The sequence below is a fragment of the Pipistrellus kuhlii genome, unplaced genomic scaffold (assembly GCF_014108245.1).
Source record: "Pipistrellus kuhlii isolate mPipKuh1 unplaced genomic scaffold, mPipKuh1.p scaffold_m20_p_1, whole genome shotgun sequence".
Taxonomy (NCBI): domain Eukaryota; kingdom Metazoa; phylum Chordata; class Mammalia; order Chiroptera; family Vespertilionidae; genus Pipistrellus; species Pipistrellus kuhlii.
Genome location: NW_023425404.1, coordinates 126,512,029 through 126,529,777, shown reverse-complemented (window position 1 = coordinate 126,529,777; position 17,749 = coordinate 126,512,029). Strand labels below are relative to the sequence as shown.

The 17,749-nt window shown below is 43.1% G+C and overlaps 1 protein-coding gene across 11 annotated transcripts in view; it reads right to left on the bottom strand.

Annotated features, from left to right (window-relative positions):
• Positions 1-3,948: 3,948 nt before the first annotated feature.
• LOC118702486 (la-related protein 4B) overlaps positions 3,949-17,749 on the bottom strand; it is a 93,280-nt gene continuing 79,479 nt past the window's right edge. For 8 of the 11 annotated variants that reach the window (XM_036408458.2, XM_036408449.2, XM_036408422.2 and 5 more), the window contains 4 exons: positions 14,039-14,200; positions 8,827-8,951; positions 8,645-8,744; positions 3,949-7,316 (listed from right to left, as the gene is read on the bottom strand). In XM_036408458.2, coding sequence (XP_036264351.1) covers positions 7,044-7,316; positions 8,645-8,744; positions 8,827-8,951; positions 14,039-14,200 — 660 coding nt within the window. In that variant the 3' untranslated portion in view covers positions 3,949-7,043. The remainder of the gene's footprint in view (positions 7,317-8,644; positions 8,745-8,826; positions 8,952-14,038; positions 14,201-17,749) is intronic. The other 3 variants (XM_036408469.2, XM_036408496.2, XM_036408502.2) reach the window with 1 other exon arrangement.

Genomic DNA, 17,749 nt, shown 5'->3' with positions numbered 1-17,749 from the left:
TCCTGGGCAACTCGGTGCCTGGTGATCTTCGTGCTTCCGGCATGGAGCTCCTCTGTAATAGGCAACACTGCGGAGGGCACAGGAAGCCTATGTGCGTGCCTGTGCGTGTGTAAAGGTGTGTGTGCATGTGTGTACATGTGCGCACGCATGTGCAGGCACCGCAGCTATCTCGGTCAGACTTGGTTGGGTCACATAGATCATTAATGACATGGTGCTGGACAATAAACCCGAAAGCCTGTCACAGGCCGGAGCCACTATCTCAGCGTCAGGACCAGGTGAGGTTCTGGAACCTGAGCTCCCACAAGGGCTCTGGTGATCCCATGAGTCTGAAGGTGCAGAACGCAGGGCGGGAACCTCCAACTATGACGCCCAGCACTACACACAACCCTACTGAGAAAGTAGGGCTATCTGTGGTCCTTGGGCTGGGCGGAGCCGGGCCCAGGCTGGCCAGGGCAGAACCAGGGCAGGATGGCTCCTTGGAAGGCGGCTGTGGCTGCAACAGCTTGGCTTCATGGTCCCACCCACTAGCATAACAAGTATGAAAAATAGAAGTATGTTTTAAATACTTAAACATTCATTTTAAAAGTGGATTTTTTTTTTCATTTAAGGGCTTTTTAAACGTTTTCAGGCTTTGGAGAAACAGCACTAAGCAAAATGGACACCTCCTCCCTCTCCCGCCCCCAATTCACTGTGACCTGAAGAAGTGTGTATTTGCAGGGCAGCCAGCAGACAGCAAACAAGACCCAGAAACCTCCTATTTGACAGTGACGCGGACTGTGAGGAAAACAGCAGGAAGGGCAGGCAGGTAGAAGTTAATCAGTGGTCATGAGGCTGGATGCACACAGATCACCAGTGTGAGGGACACAGGGCCCACTGAGTCTGAGGGCTCTTCAGGTCATCCAGGTCACGCCAAGAGCTGGACTGCGGTGCCCTGTGAGAAAGGACAGGAGGGCCAAGCATAAAAGTGGCACTTACTGCATTGATCCAAAGGAGGCAGCTCATGTCCTGATTTCCTGATGTGGGATGGCAGAGAGAGCAGTGAAGGGTGAGTCCCAGGTTTGAGTCCAAGGAGTGGACTGATAGGGCTGTCACCGCCTGAAGGGAGATTGTTGAGGGAGCGTCAGAAATTCGGCCATATTGTCTTTTAGGAGCCCATCCAGTTACGGTAAACTGACAGTTTAAGGTCTGGGGAACCTGAAACTTTGGTGGCTTTAAGCCTGAAGGTGTCAGTGTGCCGGACAATACAGGTCTTGTCACTGGACTGCTCAGAACTTTGAGTGGATTTATGAGATACCATAGTGGGCAGCGCCACTCTCCAGACATTGGGGAGACAGGGAATTTGGGCCAAAAGCAAGTTAACAAATTAGATGAGATGCAAATAAGATAGGAATGAGAGGAGCCTTGGGATGGGCTCACAGACAGGCTCTGTGAAGGGCCAACATGTGGACAGGAAGAGCAGTCATGTGACAGGAAGAGCAGTCAAGCCAGAAGAGGGAGAAGGGTTCCAAGCTAGGGAAACAGAGTGGAGCAGCTGGGTGTGATGAGCAGCTGGAGACAAAGTGCAGGAATTAAGGGCCAACCAGCAGCAGCCCTGAAATTGGGCAGCTCACTGGCTAGTGACCTGGAGCCTACGCTGTTTGGACTTCATTTTGCATCAGGGATCAGTCATAGGGTTTGTCGGGACACTGAGGAGGACCCCTCTGACTGTGTCAGTGGACTGGAGGCCAGCTAAGAAGCTTTCAAGAGGTGATGATGGCTAAGTAGGACAACAGGAGGCGCGGGGTGTCGTGTCTTATGAACGTAGAGGTGGTGACAGGATTGTTGGATTAGACATAGGGAGGAAGAAATGATTACTCCAGCTGTTGAATGGAATAACTGGTTCCAGCTGAGATGGTGTGTTGTGCAAGAAACAAAGGATCTACCTGGAATGTGGAAAGACTGAGATATTGATTAAATTCAGGTGGCCACACCACACAAATGTGATACACAAGCCTGGGGCCTGAGGGGCTGCTTTCAGTGGGCAGGCTGGCGGCTGCCTCCTCTTTCCTAACAGAGTGAGTCCCAACCTGTCTGGGGCCCCAACCTCCTTGGCCTACCCCAGACCTAAATGGTCTGAAAGCAATCACTGGTTCAAGAATAGACACAGGTCCCCACTCTGGCCAATGAAATGTGCAATTTACTATTGGTTTGGCCTAATTCCTAAATGCCACGGAATATCCTTTTCCTCCCTAGATATTAACATGGCTCCTGCAGCATCCTGTTCTGAGGATGAAGCTGACCCTGAGATGGCAGGACAGAGCGACAGAAAGGGCACAGATCCCTGGGGACATCTTGAGTTTCCTCTTCAGTGACATGATTGTTGCTGATCCCCAGATAGGCTCAGATTTCAGGTGCTGTGGAATCACCCACATTCCATGAAGTGTCAAGTTATGGACCTGCAGGAGATTGCCCTATAAGGTGCAGATATAGACAAGAGGACATGCCTCCCTGCTGGCCCCAAGAGAAATGCAGAGGTGAACAGCAGAGTATGAGTCCCCAACCCCCATAAAAAGGCCCAGAGCAGCCCAGGCACAGGCCTGTGAGCAAGTGCAGTCTTACCAAGCCCGCAGCAGCCAAATCCCCATGTATGAATGTCATTTTAAGCCACCGAGTTTTGGTGTGACTATGCTGAAATAGCAATTAACACATCACCCTATTTCTTCCGAATTTCTTAGGCCAGTGCTGCGCACGGGGGGTACAAACTCAATAAATATTTCATTAATTTGACAAATACTTACTGAGCATTTACTATGTCACAGTGTACAAAGGACAGGGGACACAATGGTGATCTAGATGGGCCTAATTTCTGCCTTCTCAGAGCACATTTTATCATCATTATGATGAGTTCTACAAAGGAAATACTTATGAACACAGAATAATGGGTGAATGGTATTCTGTGGTGTCAGCAAGGAAACAGAACATAGAATGAGAGCCAAGTAAAGATGCATGCATATGTGGGAATTCTGTAACAAGAGTGGCTTTACACATCAGTGGAGAAATAAGGAACTAATTAGTGATACAGGAAAAAGAAACTTTCCATATGATGGAAAAGTGAAGTTGGGTTCTTACCTCAGACCATACACACACATACAGATCAATGAACTCCAGATGGACTAAAGACATAAATAGATATAAAAAAAAAAAAGACTGACTCTGAAGTGAGGAAAGATTTCATAAACAAGACCAAGATGCTTGAACCTAAAGGAGAAGATTGATACATTTACATAATTAAAAAACTGTAAAATAAGAAATACTCTAAATAAAGTTAAGAAAACTGGTTCATACTAACACATAAATAGACAAAGAATAGCGAGAACAGATAAGAAATACCAAGTCAATAAGAAAAAGATAACCTAGTAGAAAAATGAAAAAGAATATGAACAGGCAATTTGTGAAAGAAAATTGGTCAGTTAACATCTAATCAACTGTCTGTCCACTAAAGTAATAATATACTTAGAATTTTCATCTACCTTCAGCTTTTTACTAGTGTTGGTATCATCACTGTTTAAGCATAGACCAATTACATAGTTTGAAAACCACACAACCACAACATCAACTCTGAGTGACTTTATGAACACAATTCATGAGACATGGCCCTTTAACACAAGAAACAAAATAGGGATATTTACTTTTGTGGTAAACCTTGGGCTTAATGAACAGTTTCCTCATGAAACTTGATTTCAATGCTAGCTCTGAATACCTTCAAACAGTAAGCCGACTGGAGAACCCTCTAGCTGCAGATCACTCACACGTGTGTGAAGAATAAGAAGCCTTTATAAATTAAAATACCAAGTTGGAAGAAACTTGTATTTCATTCTCATGTACACAGATGGGAATTCAGAAAAAGTTATTTTTAAAAAGATACACTCTTAAAGAATATTTTAATGTTTTAAAAAATCAAAAGAAAAATTGAACAGTGCCTAAATCTTTATTTTTCATAACCTACATTTTTTTCAAATTAGACAGTTTTACACTGAATGACACAAAAGGAAACTTAAATTACCAATAGTTACATATAAGCTTGATTCCAGTCTTAATGAAAATAGAACAAAAATAAAAATCCTCAAGAAAGCTCCTGTTTTGTGAACTGGCAGCTGTTGGCTCTCCTTCAGTCTTCGATTGTCTGCTGCTTTCTGTGTAACCCCTACCGACAGCTCACACCCTCCTCACCTGCTTACCTTGTGAGAAACAACCTGCAGCGCTCTGACTATAGCTAGTGACCGCTGGTGATGAGCCCACAGGGGAGGGCCTGATCAGAAACATCATGACACTAACTCTTTAAGAAGCAACTACAATACTTGAAATTCATGTCTGCAGAAATGGGGTCAGATTCCTGTACTTCCAAAGTATCATCAACACACGATTGTATAAGTTAAAATGTCATTTGTGATCGTTGTATCTCTGATTCTATACCTCAAAATACTGCTGGGGAAAAACAGTTACATTTTTAAAAATGTACAAAGCCATATACTACTAGCCATTTGCATCACAGCTTCCTGTTGTGCCAACTCTCATTCTTTTCTATGTAGAAAATCTAAAGGATAGTATCAGGAAGGTTTTTAGGACATTATATAGTTATTTGGCATATCACTTTGCTTAATTAAAAAGGATGTTATAAAAATCCATCAGAGCAACGTTTCTATTCTGGATGCCACAGACTGGCTGTGGGAGCAGTCGCTGCAGCACACGCCTCACCACGCTGTGACTGGTCAGTGACTACCTTCATCCTACACGCAGCTGCTGAGCTCTCCACTCACCAGCAGGCACTGCCTCACAGAAAGGCTTTGTCATTATATCATTTGGGGATGACCGTGGTTGCCTCCTCCAGCAAAGATCACAACACTAAGAAGTTCTAAGCTTGGAGCTTGCCTTTCCGATGCTCTTTATGAGACTCATTAGTTTGGGCAGAAGAGGTCAGTTATCTGATTTTTTCATCAGCTATCAGGCAACCACAAAGAAATAATTTCCATGTTCCTTTTACAGGCATTTGCACAGTATTAGCACTGCGGTGTACTTCTAGGTGTATAAAGGATGCTGGCTGCTCTGAGGAGGGTGTTTTCCTCCGGCAAGGTAATCAGGCTGGGCTATCTGTGATTTTCAGTAGTAGATTATTTTTCACTTCCCTTGAAGATACTGCCAGTTTCTGCTTTCTACATTACACTTCAAAAACCCTTTCACGCCAACTATGATTAACACATATTTACATACTTTTAGGAAGAGCATGGACACATCCAAAGGCTTTCATGAGACTGTTCACTTCCCTCTGCAGTAGCAAAGCAGCAGAATCAGCTCAACACACCAGTTTAAAAGGGAAGAAAAACCTCAACAAATTAAAATAACATTCAAACCACAACATTTAGTTTATCTACATCCAGCTCAATAGCAACATTTATAATATATCAATAATTTTTATCAGATTTTTCTCTTTAGGGTACCTTTTTAATATGTTCTGATTATTTACAACTGTACAAGCAAAGCACACACTCCCAAGTGCACATATTTAATACAGTATCGACTATTTGCATTTACAGAATTTTTCAACAATCTGAAAAAAGATCAACTGTGTAAGATCTTCAAGGTATATTACAAACATGACGGCTAGTTTTCGTACTCCAGTACGTTCTCTCAGTAAAACTAGCGCCAGTAGATCCCACATCACTGAGTAACTGCAATCCACTCACGCCAACCCAGGGGCGGTCTCCGGGAACTCTACGCTGTCTTATACAAAAGTTAAGGCAAATTCATTTTCAAGTTTAAATAAAATTCAAGTCTTTAAATATTTGATGGAAATAACTTTTTTTTAAAAAAAAACAAAAACCCTCAGTCTTGTTAAATAACATTTTGTGGAATAAACTTGTATGGTTACATTTAGCAGGAAAGACTCTTAGTTTACTGCCTGCTGCTTAGAATACTTAAAGAAAAATTTAGGCATTTTAAAAGAAAATAATTTATATTTAACTTTATTATAAACTGCTAGCTTTAGTGCATGCGGGTTCAGAGTGCAGCACTTCCAGAAGGGAATCAGTGAGACCCTCATCTTGGAGGTAAAGAGAGAGGGAATTCTTATCCTCCACCACCACAGGGCACCACAAACACGATTAAATAATGTCCAGTCCGTGTGCCGATGTGGCGGTACAGGGAGACACCCATGGAAGCGGGCTAACGTGGGGGAGACTTGGGAGCCCTCTGGGCTTCCAGCCCTCCCACCAGCTCATGGGAACAAAACACCACCAGGGTACAATGTCATGGTAACATGTCAGTGGGGCAACAAAGTTTATGTTTTCATTTAAGTTCTATTCACAATGTGCTTTGAATTTATCTTACATAATAGCCACTGAGACTGGAGTGAGAAGCTGGTTACTTGCTTGCAGTGCATCGAAACTCAAGGTTTTAGGCTCTCAGGGGTTCTCTGCAGATTCATTCTGCCCAGTAGATAAAAAATGGACTGTACTTTTTACAAAAAGCTAGGATCACTTGTTAGGATTCTGAATGAGTCCATGGCCCAGGCCAGTGTGTGGTACCCTCTGACCCATCCCCCCTCCAGACTACACCCACAGCCCTAGGCTTCACCCGTTTGCCTGTTGGTCTGACATCCTTAGAGTTATGTACTTGCTAACCAGTTATTTTAAAAAATAAAGTAGCACAGTTCCGCTTAATTTAGAAAAACTCACTATTTATAGCTTGCATTCATAGCCACATGGAGGCTTAATAAAAATATCAATTTGTTAGGATAAATGCATTTTCTATCCTGAAAAAAATCAGACTTATGCATCACCTCCAATTAAGCACCAACCTAAAATAAGGTTTATATTAATTAAATCCTGAAAAATAGATTTTTTCAAGAGGGGGGGAACATCTGACTGAGAAGAAAAATAACTTGCAGGCATCTCATGGGCCTTGTCTACACTGCAAGCTCCTAACCAGCGGCTCATTCTCGGTACCGAGTGGGACAGTGCTTAGTTGTGGCGACCTCAGCTCCTCACAGCCCTCCCTGATCTCGGCGCTCACTGAGGGGACCTGGGAGGGGAGCTCTGTTCTCTGTATGAATGCTTCCCTGCAGGCGGGGGTGAGGGCCGGCGGCCTGGTGGCCTTCTCTGGTCACTGGGTAGTCCTTGGTTGGACTTGGGGGCAGGGAGCTCTCTCTCCACCAGCTTCTTTTCTTCCTTCCCACAACCAACAGTGTTTGGCTTTTGTTCTTTTGGGGGTGGCAATGGGGAGGACGAAGGCTCTCTACTTGTCCTCTGGCAAATCTCGGCGTAGCTGGGTTTTCGCAGTTCCTGGGAAAAGACACAGCTCTGGGATTAATTACATGCAGAACATGACATCTCATTTCCAGGGGCAACAGGTGAAATACTGTCCTTCCAAGGTAAGAAACTTTTTTTTTTGCCCTGGTCGGTGTTACTCAATGATCAGAGCATTGGCCTGTAGACTGATGGCCCGGCCACAGGCTCAATTCCCAGTCAAAGTCACATACCTGGGTTTCAGGTTTTATCTCTGGCCCCAGTTGGGGTGGCAACAATCAATATGTCTCTCTTATATCAATGTTTCTCTCTCCTCCACCCTCCTTCAGAAAGTCAATGGGAAAAACATCCTTAGGTGAGGATTAAAAAAAAAAATGTTTTCAACTGTAACCAATTCCCACATTCAAAAATATTTTTATTTTTAAAGATGCCATCAATTTTAAAAATGTAGTTTCCCCTGCAGCACAACTTTTCCACTAAGAAACTCTAGAAATATCTTATAAAAATAGGCAAAACTAGGAAAGGCATTGATGTGTAAAGTGTTGACTGAACTCCTTCCAACTTAAAGCATTCTTGAGCCACATGAGGCCTCAGAGGAGGCCTAAGAAAACCAGGTGCCCCCAGAAGACATGAAGAGCACCAGCTTTCTCTGCCCCTGCTTCCTATAAATAGTCCAGCTTACAAATGAACATCAGAATTGTCTTTAAAATTTTTGCATTCATTTCTAACTATAGAAGACTAATGGTGTGGGTTTAGAAAAGAAGAGTTAAAAACTTGGGGGGGAAAGTTAGCAGGTTTTCAAGTAAGTGGAAGCATTAAGGCTAAGTAACCAAAGAATAGTTAAAAGTATTTGTTAAATAAATCATGTTAACTTGAAAATAATTTTAACCTAAAAAAAGTCTTTTCTTTTAAGAGTCAAAATAGTGGACAGTATGGGTTTAACTCCTTAATCTAAATGACAAAGCTCACCAAGACCAAACTTGAGGAAACACAAAACAACAGAATATGCTGGATCCACCTGGAGGGAAAGGAAAGGAAGCAGGGGTGGGCTAGGCGTGATAGGCAGGGCCAGGTGCCTCTGTGTTCTCAATGCCCGTGAGCAATAGCCACACTCAGATGGAGCATGTATCCTATGGGAACAGGATCTGGAGTTTTGAGGCTACTCAAAAGGACAAGCCCCCTCAACTGACACTAGAGAGCCCAGGGCAGTGGTGACAAGAAATAAGCAATTAGCACATATCCAAGGAATCCTGCACAAGAAGTACGCTGCACACAGCAGTAAAATCCCACCAAATTAGACTGCTGACAATGAGCTGATCTGAGAAGGAGCTGCTTTCCTCCGGCCCCGTGCCCCTGGCACCTACCGTGGCGGTGCCGTTCACCTGCACCGATTTACTGGCGGTGGTGGAAGTAAGTCTGTCTGCACTCGGGGCTTCCCTCGGCTTCTCCACCACCTTGGGGTCCCTGTGAAAAGAGCATCCAACACATGAGTCACACATAACAGTAATCTCAGTGGGTAAGGAGGAGGCAGCAGGATTATACTTACTCGGGCAGGTGGGCGGGGGAAGGGGTTCGTTCATGGGCCACGGACAAGGTGCAGGGGACTGGCTCTGAGGGCTCTCTGCAGGTTGCTGTGGGAAGAGTGCTCGTGCCTGCATCTGCATTGAGGCTCTGAAAACCATTGGAGTTAGAGTTTACAGTTAGATAGAGAAGCATGGGCCACATCTCTCATCTACAACACACCAGCCTGACTGACTCACAGCTGCCCAGTACCTATTCCTGACAGATAGGTACTGGCAGGCAATTAGAAAAGGAAAGAGACCAAATCTGTCCTCCTAGCTTGTTTTATCTGCCAGCTTGTTTTCTCTAATGAACAAATATCAAAAACACCTATTCATCTCCAACACCATCATTCATTCAGAACTACCCAAAAGCTGGATGAATGGAAGTCCTACAACTAGAGAAGTAAAGAAGAAAGCACACTGAGACTGGTAGGAGGGGAGGACCGGGTAGGTGACACCCAAGTGTGCAGTTTATGTAATCAGGAAGGCCTGTGGAGGCTGCCCAAAAGGAGCAGGGGGTCCTAACCCCAAACCAGACTTCCAGTCTAGATTTCCAGACCTGGGAAGAGAAGTCCCCCTAACTTTCGGCTGCAAAAATCAACAGAGATTGTGGCTGAGGGACATGGAGGCTGCTGGACACACAGGTCCAGCACATGAACTTACTCAGACTCTGAACTCCAGCATCAGGCATTTTGTGGGAATCCAGACACATACGAGGGGAACTGAATTATCTGGCATTGGGGCAGGAACTGGGGGCAGCCTTCTCCCAGACATGGGTGCTCACAGGGGTCACTCTTCCTGTGCTGAGACCTCCCTTATCACAGAGCTGACTGGCAGCCATATCTGAGTCTCCATCAGCCTGGTGCACAATGTTCACTCCACTCTGGTGATTCCCTGAGACTCCGCCCCATCCAATTTGCAGCCTCACCTAAGTTTGTTTCCAGCTGCTTTTCCATATGAATGGCCTGTCCTGGCTCAGGCTTCAGACTTTCATAAAATCCCTCAAACAAGCTGCAGCTGGTGTCAGCATACCTCGAAGTATCAACAGAAGGCCCAAAACCCAGCACTAGAATCAGCCTGACTTACTTCACAGCTGGGCCTCACCTTGGCACTTCTAAACCCGATAGAATTAGCAGCCATCTGCAGCTCTATAGCTCCTGTGAGATAGGCCCAGAGCCAGTGCACCCGGTGAAAAGCTTCAGCCCACACCAGATTACAACTCTACTCATCCACAAGCAAAATACTCAAGGGGCAGACTTGCTTCATAGGGGGATTCTCCTGCACAGCAGCTCTCCCACCGTAGTTGCAGCTGGTCCTCACAGCCAATTAGCATGGAGGTCAATTCCTTCCAGTGATGCCAAAAGCAATTAAAGCTCAACTTCAAGACTGTGCACACAGCCCACACAAAGGCACACCTAGAGTGCTCAGCTCAGGTGACTGGGGAGGCTGTTACTGGGCCCTACAGGACACCCACTATATAAGGCCACTCCACCAATTCTAGGAGACATAACAGCTCTACCTAATACACAGAAACAAATACAGGAAAACAGCCAAAATGCAGAAACAAAGAAATAGGTCACAAATGAAAGAAAGCAAACTACTAGATTCAGAGTTCAAAACCACGGTTACAATGTTACTCAAAGATCTATTTAGAGCTTCAAAGGACTTAGTGAGACTTTCAAGGACCTTATGAGAACATCAAAGACATGAAAAAGGGCCAGTCAGAAATTAAGTATACACTAACTGAAATAAGATATAATGTACAGGGATTAAATAGTAAAGATTCCGAGAATCAAATCAACGATTTGAAATATGAGGAACCAAAAACATCCCCTTAGAAAAGAAAAAAGAATCCAAAGATATGAAGATAGTTTTTGGCACAACTTCAAGCATAGCAACATTCGCATTATGGGGGTGCCAGAGGAAGAGAGAGAACAAAATACTGAAAACCTATTTGAAGAAATAATGACAGAAAGCTTCCTCTTCCTGGTGAAAGAAATTTATAGCCCAGGAAGTGCATAGAGTCCCAAACAAGAGGAACCCAAAGAAGCCCATACCAAGACAAATCATACTTAAAATGACAGAGTTAAACACAAAGAAAGAATCTTAAAAGTAGCAAAAGAAATGCTGTTAGTTACCTACAAGGAAGGACCCATAGGACTGTCAGGTGATTTCTCAACAGAAACTATGCAGGCCAGAAGGGAGAGGCAAGAAATATTCAAAGTGATGAATAACAAGGACATATAACCAAAATTATTCTACCCAGCAAAGCTATCATTTAGAAATGAAGGCCAAATAAAGAACTTCAAAGACAAGAAAAAGTGAAAGGAGTTTATTGCCATCAACTAGTATTAAATGAAATGTTGCAGAGTATTCTTTAAGAAGATGATCAAAAATATGAATAAAATGGCAATAAATATGTATCTATCAACAATTGAAAACATATCTAAAAACCAAAATAAATGAACAAGAAATCCAACGAACAAAATAAACTTGTGAGAAAAATATAATCAGAGGCACAAAAACATGGAACAGACTGATGAATCTCAGAGGAAAGGGGGGAGGGAAAGCAAGAAGAGATTAACCAAAGATTTTATATGCAATATACATTACCATGGACACAGACAATAGGGTGGTAAAGGCCTGGGACAGGGCAAGAACAAGGTGAAGGGGGGGGCAATGGTGGGAAAGAAGAGGGACATCTGCCGAAACCGGTTTGGCTCAGTGGATAGAGCGTCGGTCTGCGGACTGAAAGGACCCAGGTTCAATTTGGGTCAAGGGCATGAACATTGGTTGTGGGTACAACCCCGGTAGGGGGTGTATAGGAGGCAGCTGGTCGATGTTTCTCTCTCATCGATGTTTCTAGCTATCTCTTTCCCTTCCTCTCTGTAAAATATCAATAATATATATTTAAAATAAAAAAATAAAAACTGCCTACTAAACCTGTAGTTTAAAAAAAAAGAAAAAGAAAAAAAAAGAAAAAAAAAGGGACCTCTGTAATACTTTCAACAATAAAGATTTGAAAAATAGGAAAAAAAATTTAAAAAGAAAAAAATAAAATAACAATACAAAAACAATCCTAGGGAGTGATGTGTTAATTTTCTCAATTAACAGGGAAATAAACTGAACTCAGAACTTTTAAATTAATCATCCAAGATCTCCAACCATTGACACCCACCCCACCCCTGTACACAGTGACAGCTCATACATGCTGTCTTCTTCATGATGTGCAATTAACAAAAGCAGGAGAGTAAATAAATATTTGGAAGGACAATTAAGTGTAAAAAGACATTTCCTAAAATTGTACTTTTCAAAATAAACAAAAGGTTCAGAAATAAACAGAAAAGTGCTGAGGGAGATGAATAAAACAGCAACATCTATATCTCTTTGTCCCTAGCGGGTCTCCCTGAAAACCATCATCTTTTATTACTTTGTATTCAAGGTTGGTTGAAATGTGGGAAAGGGAAATACCTCCTTTTTTGAAAAATCTGTTACCAAGGATCTTTTGATCCTGATACGCTGGAATGTAAGGAATCAGAATGTGATCAGCACCTCAAATGTGAGGCCTTCCTCAAGCCCTTGCACAGTTGCTACGTCCCCTCACCACCAGCTTTGAATCTCAAGTGTCACAGAGATAGAAAAAACTATTGTAGGAGCTCCCAAAAGAAGCAGAGATGCAGGCTCTCACCTGGCCATGGAATCAGGCTCTGACTTTTTTAAAGTAGCAATTCTTTCTTCTAAAGAAATCTTATACAGAAACTTAAATATAAGAAGTAATAATTGCCTTAACCAGTTTGGCTCAGTGGATAGAGCCTATTTGAAGTCTCTCTCTCTCTCTCTCTCTCTCTCTCTCTCTCTCTCTCTATATATATATATATATATATGCAATATACATATATATATGTATATTGCATATATATATAAAATTTACTTTATTATTTTTTGTTTTTTAAATAAAGAATAATTGATAGGCCAGCTTGCTCTGTCCACCACTGGGGGGAATAAAGTCATTCTGAAACTAGACCACAATCTTTAAAATGCACTCGATCTATGAGGCACTTAGAACTCAGAAATTACTATTTAAAAGTTTAAAATAACGCATCTGGATAGTGTGGCACCGTGGACTGAGCATTGTCCCATGGACCAAGAGGTCCCGGCTCTATTCTTGGTCAGGGCACATGCCCAGGTTGTGGGTTCGATCCCCAGTAGGGGGCATGCAGGAGGCAGCTGTTTTCTATCTCTCGCTTTCTCTTCCTCTGTATCCAAAAATCAATAAAAACATGTATTTTTTTAAAGTTTAGAATAATGCACAAGATGTGCCAAGTTTAATAGGTGATTGATGTTATAACCTTGAAGTTTAAAAACAGGAGCAGTAATTACATACCAGCATAAAGAGGATTGAAAAGTGGCTATAAATTCCATGTAAGCCTCAGCCTGGTGACTGGTGGGCTTCAAAGTTGCATTTAGATAGTCTAGATTCGGCCTTCTCCAATCCGGGACGGGGGTAGGAGAGTGGATAGGGGGCAGGGTGTTCTGATGCCTAACATCTGGGAGTGATATGGAATGGGTTTCCATTGGGAAAATACATAGGGGGATTACTCCTGGCAGCAGCACAAATCTCTCTGTACCTCATTAACTATAGCAGATCCCAGAAGGAGTGCTGGAAAAGAATTCCGTGTGACTTCAGTAGCGCAAGCTGATTCCTGGGATCGTAATCATGTAGGACTGAAAGCAGCCTGTCTGGAGCCTACAGAGCTCATCAAAAGCCACCAGTATTAAAGTTATTTCAGGCTTCTTGTTATTCGTGTAGTTTACTAAAAATTATATTACTCCTGGTATAATCCAGGTTGTTCTGTTTTATTCTTCTGGCTGGTAAATAAAGGCAGGTCCTGAATAGCAATAATAAAAATGCAATCTGAGTTTCTGGGTGAGAGAAAGTATCTAAACTGCACACCATGGCACAGGTTTCTCTCTTGAACCTTGGCAGACTGGGAACTAAGAGGTAGGCTCCCGTCCTGGGTTCAGCTTTGACTCTACCATTCAAAATTTGTGTGGCCTCTGAAAACCCTTTACCCTCTCTGGACCTTCTCTGTCTGTGAAAAAAATTGTGTGTGTAAAGGGCTCAGCCCAGTGCCTGTTAGGAAATCAATGCTTAGTAAATGCTAGCAACAATTAAGCTTATGACATGTATCTTACCCTGTCCTTTGATCCTAGCAGCAAGCTAGACAGTCTGTTTTCAAACAAGTCCTCAGTCTTCAAGTGGCCTGCTGCCCCAGGCAGCGGGGGAAAGTTAGACAGCCCCAATTCAAAACTCGGGGATGGAGGTTTTGGTGGCGTTGGAGATTGGGTCTGACTCCTCTGAAAGAGAACAACACCACAAAGTTGCACAAGTGTAGACAGCACAGTGCTAAGAAACACACCAGAATAGTAAGGCAATAATCCGTTCTCTAATCTTCTGATTTCCACATATGTCTGAAAACACAAATATAATCTGGCCACAACATTTTGTCACCTAATCAAAGGTCACTTAGCAGGTCAAGTCACTTAGAAGGCAACTGCTGTGCCGAGCTGCTTCTCTTATGACCAAGACCCTTTGGTCCCTGGTACACCCCACCCCCCCACACCCAAGTGGACCAATACAGACTCTGCAAGACACAGGTAAGCTGCAAAGTGATAGCTATGAACAAGGAAGACTCTGTGGAACAAGTGGGCCCCACTGTAAAAAATCAGAGTAGCCTGAGTCTAGCCATTAACCTATTCATCTCCAGACAAAGGTCATAAAGGATAGTAAAAAAAAAAAAAAAAAAAAAAAAAAAAAAAAAAAGACTCTTCCAACTATCTACAACTTATGTATGGAAGATATCCATTGGAGTAAAAAAATGATTTAACAACAACAACAAAAAAAAAAGGGGGGGGGGTGTTCAGTTATCTTATATCATACAGGCTAATATACAAATTGACCGAACAGTAGAAAGACCAGTTGCTATGATGAGCACTGACCACCAGGGGGCAGACACTCAATGCAGGAGCTTCCCCTGGTGGTCAGTGTGCTTCTAAAGAGGGAACACTACTCTGCCAGAAGCCAGGCTCACACCTGGTGAGCACAACGGCAGCAGTAAGGATGTCCGATTGACAGCTCCCAGACTGCGAGAGGATGCAGGCTGAGCTGAGGGACACCCCCCAATCCCCACACCCAAGTACATGAATTTCCACCGGGCCTCTAGTCTGAAAATAAACTTATAGAAACACTGCATTTTTAAATCCCTAAGTAAAAATATGGTATTAAGAGATTATCACATTCCTGACTTCAAGAAAGTAAATTCAGCAGAATATCCAAGTGTAAATCATCAACCCAAGCTCTCAGAAAAAAGTCAGTGATATAATTTTATTGAAAAACTATAATAAAAAAAAAACTACAATCAACCTGTTTTAATAAGGCAGAAGTAATTTTGTAGGTGTTCAAGTCCTTGGTTGAAGGCAAAAATTAACAGAAAGGAAATGAAGTTTCTACTTAGGTGGTATTTTTTTTTGAATGTTAGCCACTTTAAGTGGATGCATTGCTCTCATCGGGCTCACTTAACTTTGAAGGGCGGATACTCCCCTAGAAACTTATACTAACAGGAAGGTCATTTCCTCCAGAAGCAGAATCTGGAGAAAGTCTGATAGAACTCAAGTGAGAGCAGGTTAAGGATGACATGGATATGAAGTGGCAGCAATCCCATGCCTCCTCTGGGCAGCCTGCCAGCCACTCTCCATTACAGGGCAGGCACTAGAGCCTCACTCTGCTCAGTCAGGAGCCCTTAGAGTAGAGCTTGCACTAATTAACAGGAGCCATGATGGTCTCTGTAATTCAACAAATCTGGAAAGCTATGCATAGATACCATGATCTCAAAGCAATTTTCAAGTTTTCTTTTATATATCTTCGTGTTTTCAGAAGATAAGCATTTCTGAGGAGAAAGACTTCACAAAATTTTACTACATCTCAATTTTTAAGGACAAAGAGACAGGCAACAACTGCCCAAACACAAGAGGTACACAATCACAGGACCTACTGATGGGATTTGCTCTTGAAGGTGTCTAACATTTTGTAGCATCTGATGGGCTTTAGGTGAGGTATGAATGCTGCCCCAGTCCTATGGGTTTGGTCGGGCCAACGCTCACCTGTATGTTATGTTTCTAGATTTTTGAAATCATCAGACTGTGCAACAACAGGTGCAATCTCTTTAGTAAGTATAACTGTGTTATGTACCTGGGCTTCTATGTGGTTCCCAAGTATGAACATGTGAATGAAAAACATAGAACAAAATGAAACAGAAAGGGCAACGAGAGAAAATTACACTTTTTTAGGTGACATAGTGAGTAAGCAATGGGAGAAAATCATGTAAGATAACTACAATAGATTCTGAAGAGATTCAGATACTAGTCTTGCTAAATATTATAGCAGGGATGGGGAACCTTTTTCTGCCAAGTGCCATTTGGATATTTGTAACATCACTAGAGGCCTAGCGCAGAAAATTCATGCACAAGTACAGTTCCTAGACCTGGCCTGCAATCAGGGCCATCTTCCCTGGCTGATGGCAGTAAGCCCAACCACCCTTGGTTTCCCATTCACCATTGGGAAACCAGAGCCTGCCAGCAGGGGGAACAAACCGAGAGGTTGGCCATCCCACCTGCTTGCTGGCCCTGTTCCCTTGGCTTGGTGCCACCAGCATTCAGGCAACCCATCCCCAGTTCCTGATAGCGACAGAGCCTGCCATGCAGGGGAAGGAACCAAGAAGTTGTCCGGCAGGTCCTAATCAGGCAATCAGGGCCTGTGGACAGCACCTGTGTTGAGTGTCTGCCCCCTGGTGGTCAGTGAACGTCATAGCAACTGGTTATTCCAACATTTGGTTGATTTGCACATTACCCCTTTATTATATAGGATTCGAAGGCCATACAACATGATAAACTTAAAAATTAGTTCCTATATTTGATCAAACATTTTATTAATGCACCCCTAATGTCTTGGCAGAGCTTCATATATTCCCTACCTCTGCATTTCAGGAATCACTAATTCCAACTGAAATCAGCTGATATAAAGTACCTCACCAAAGGGTTTGCTAAAAACTAGACTAAAACAGCTATGCATAGAATTATGAAAATTATTATTTATTTGCACTTTCTAAGTTCCAAAGAAAACACATCTTCTGTAGTGGGAAAGTACCTACTTGATGACTCAGGGGACTGGACCAATAATTTTCCTATCTTTGCCAAGTGTGGAGTTTATTCTATACCTGCAAGTCCAGGAAATACTTTTCCTTCCCTCGTGTCTTCCTGCAAACTGCCTGAATACTCTCCATGACGTGTGTAGAAATGCACCATATTAGCACTCAACAAAGTTCAGTAGAGAACTACACATAAGCTGAACTGTCATCACCCAAGAAGACAGAACCCCGCCTCACAAGCCCATCACTCACATAAACCTACCACCATAAGTTACAGCAGAGACAATAATGCCTTCTGCATAATGTTTTGAAGGAAAAAGATGGGTGAAGTATTTTCTACATAGGAAAAGTTTATTCTGTTTATCAAACTGAACAAACCCAGTTACTTTAAATTATAATATACTAGTGGCCTGGTGCACAAAATTCATTCATGGTGGTGGTGGGGGTGTTCCTCAGCCCTGCACCCTCTCCAATCTGGGACCCTTCGAAGGATGTCCTACTACTGGTTTACAGGGATCAGGCCTAAACCAGCAGTCGGACATCCCTCTTGTAATCCGGGACTGCTGGCTCCTAACCACTTGCCTGCCTGCCTGCCTGCCTGATTGCCCCTAACCACTCTGCCTGCCAGCCTGCACATCCCCAAATATCCCCCTGTCAACCTGCTCACTCCTAACTTCCCCCTGTGCCAGTGTGCCTGCCCCCA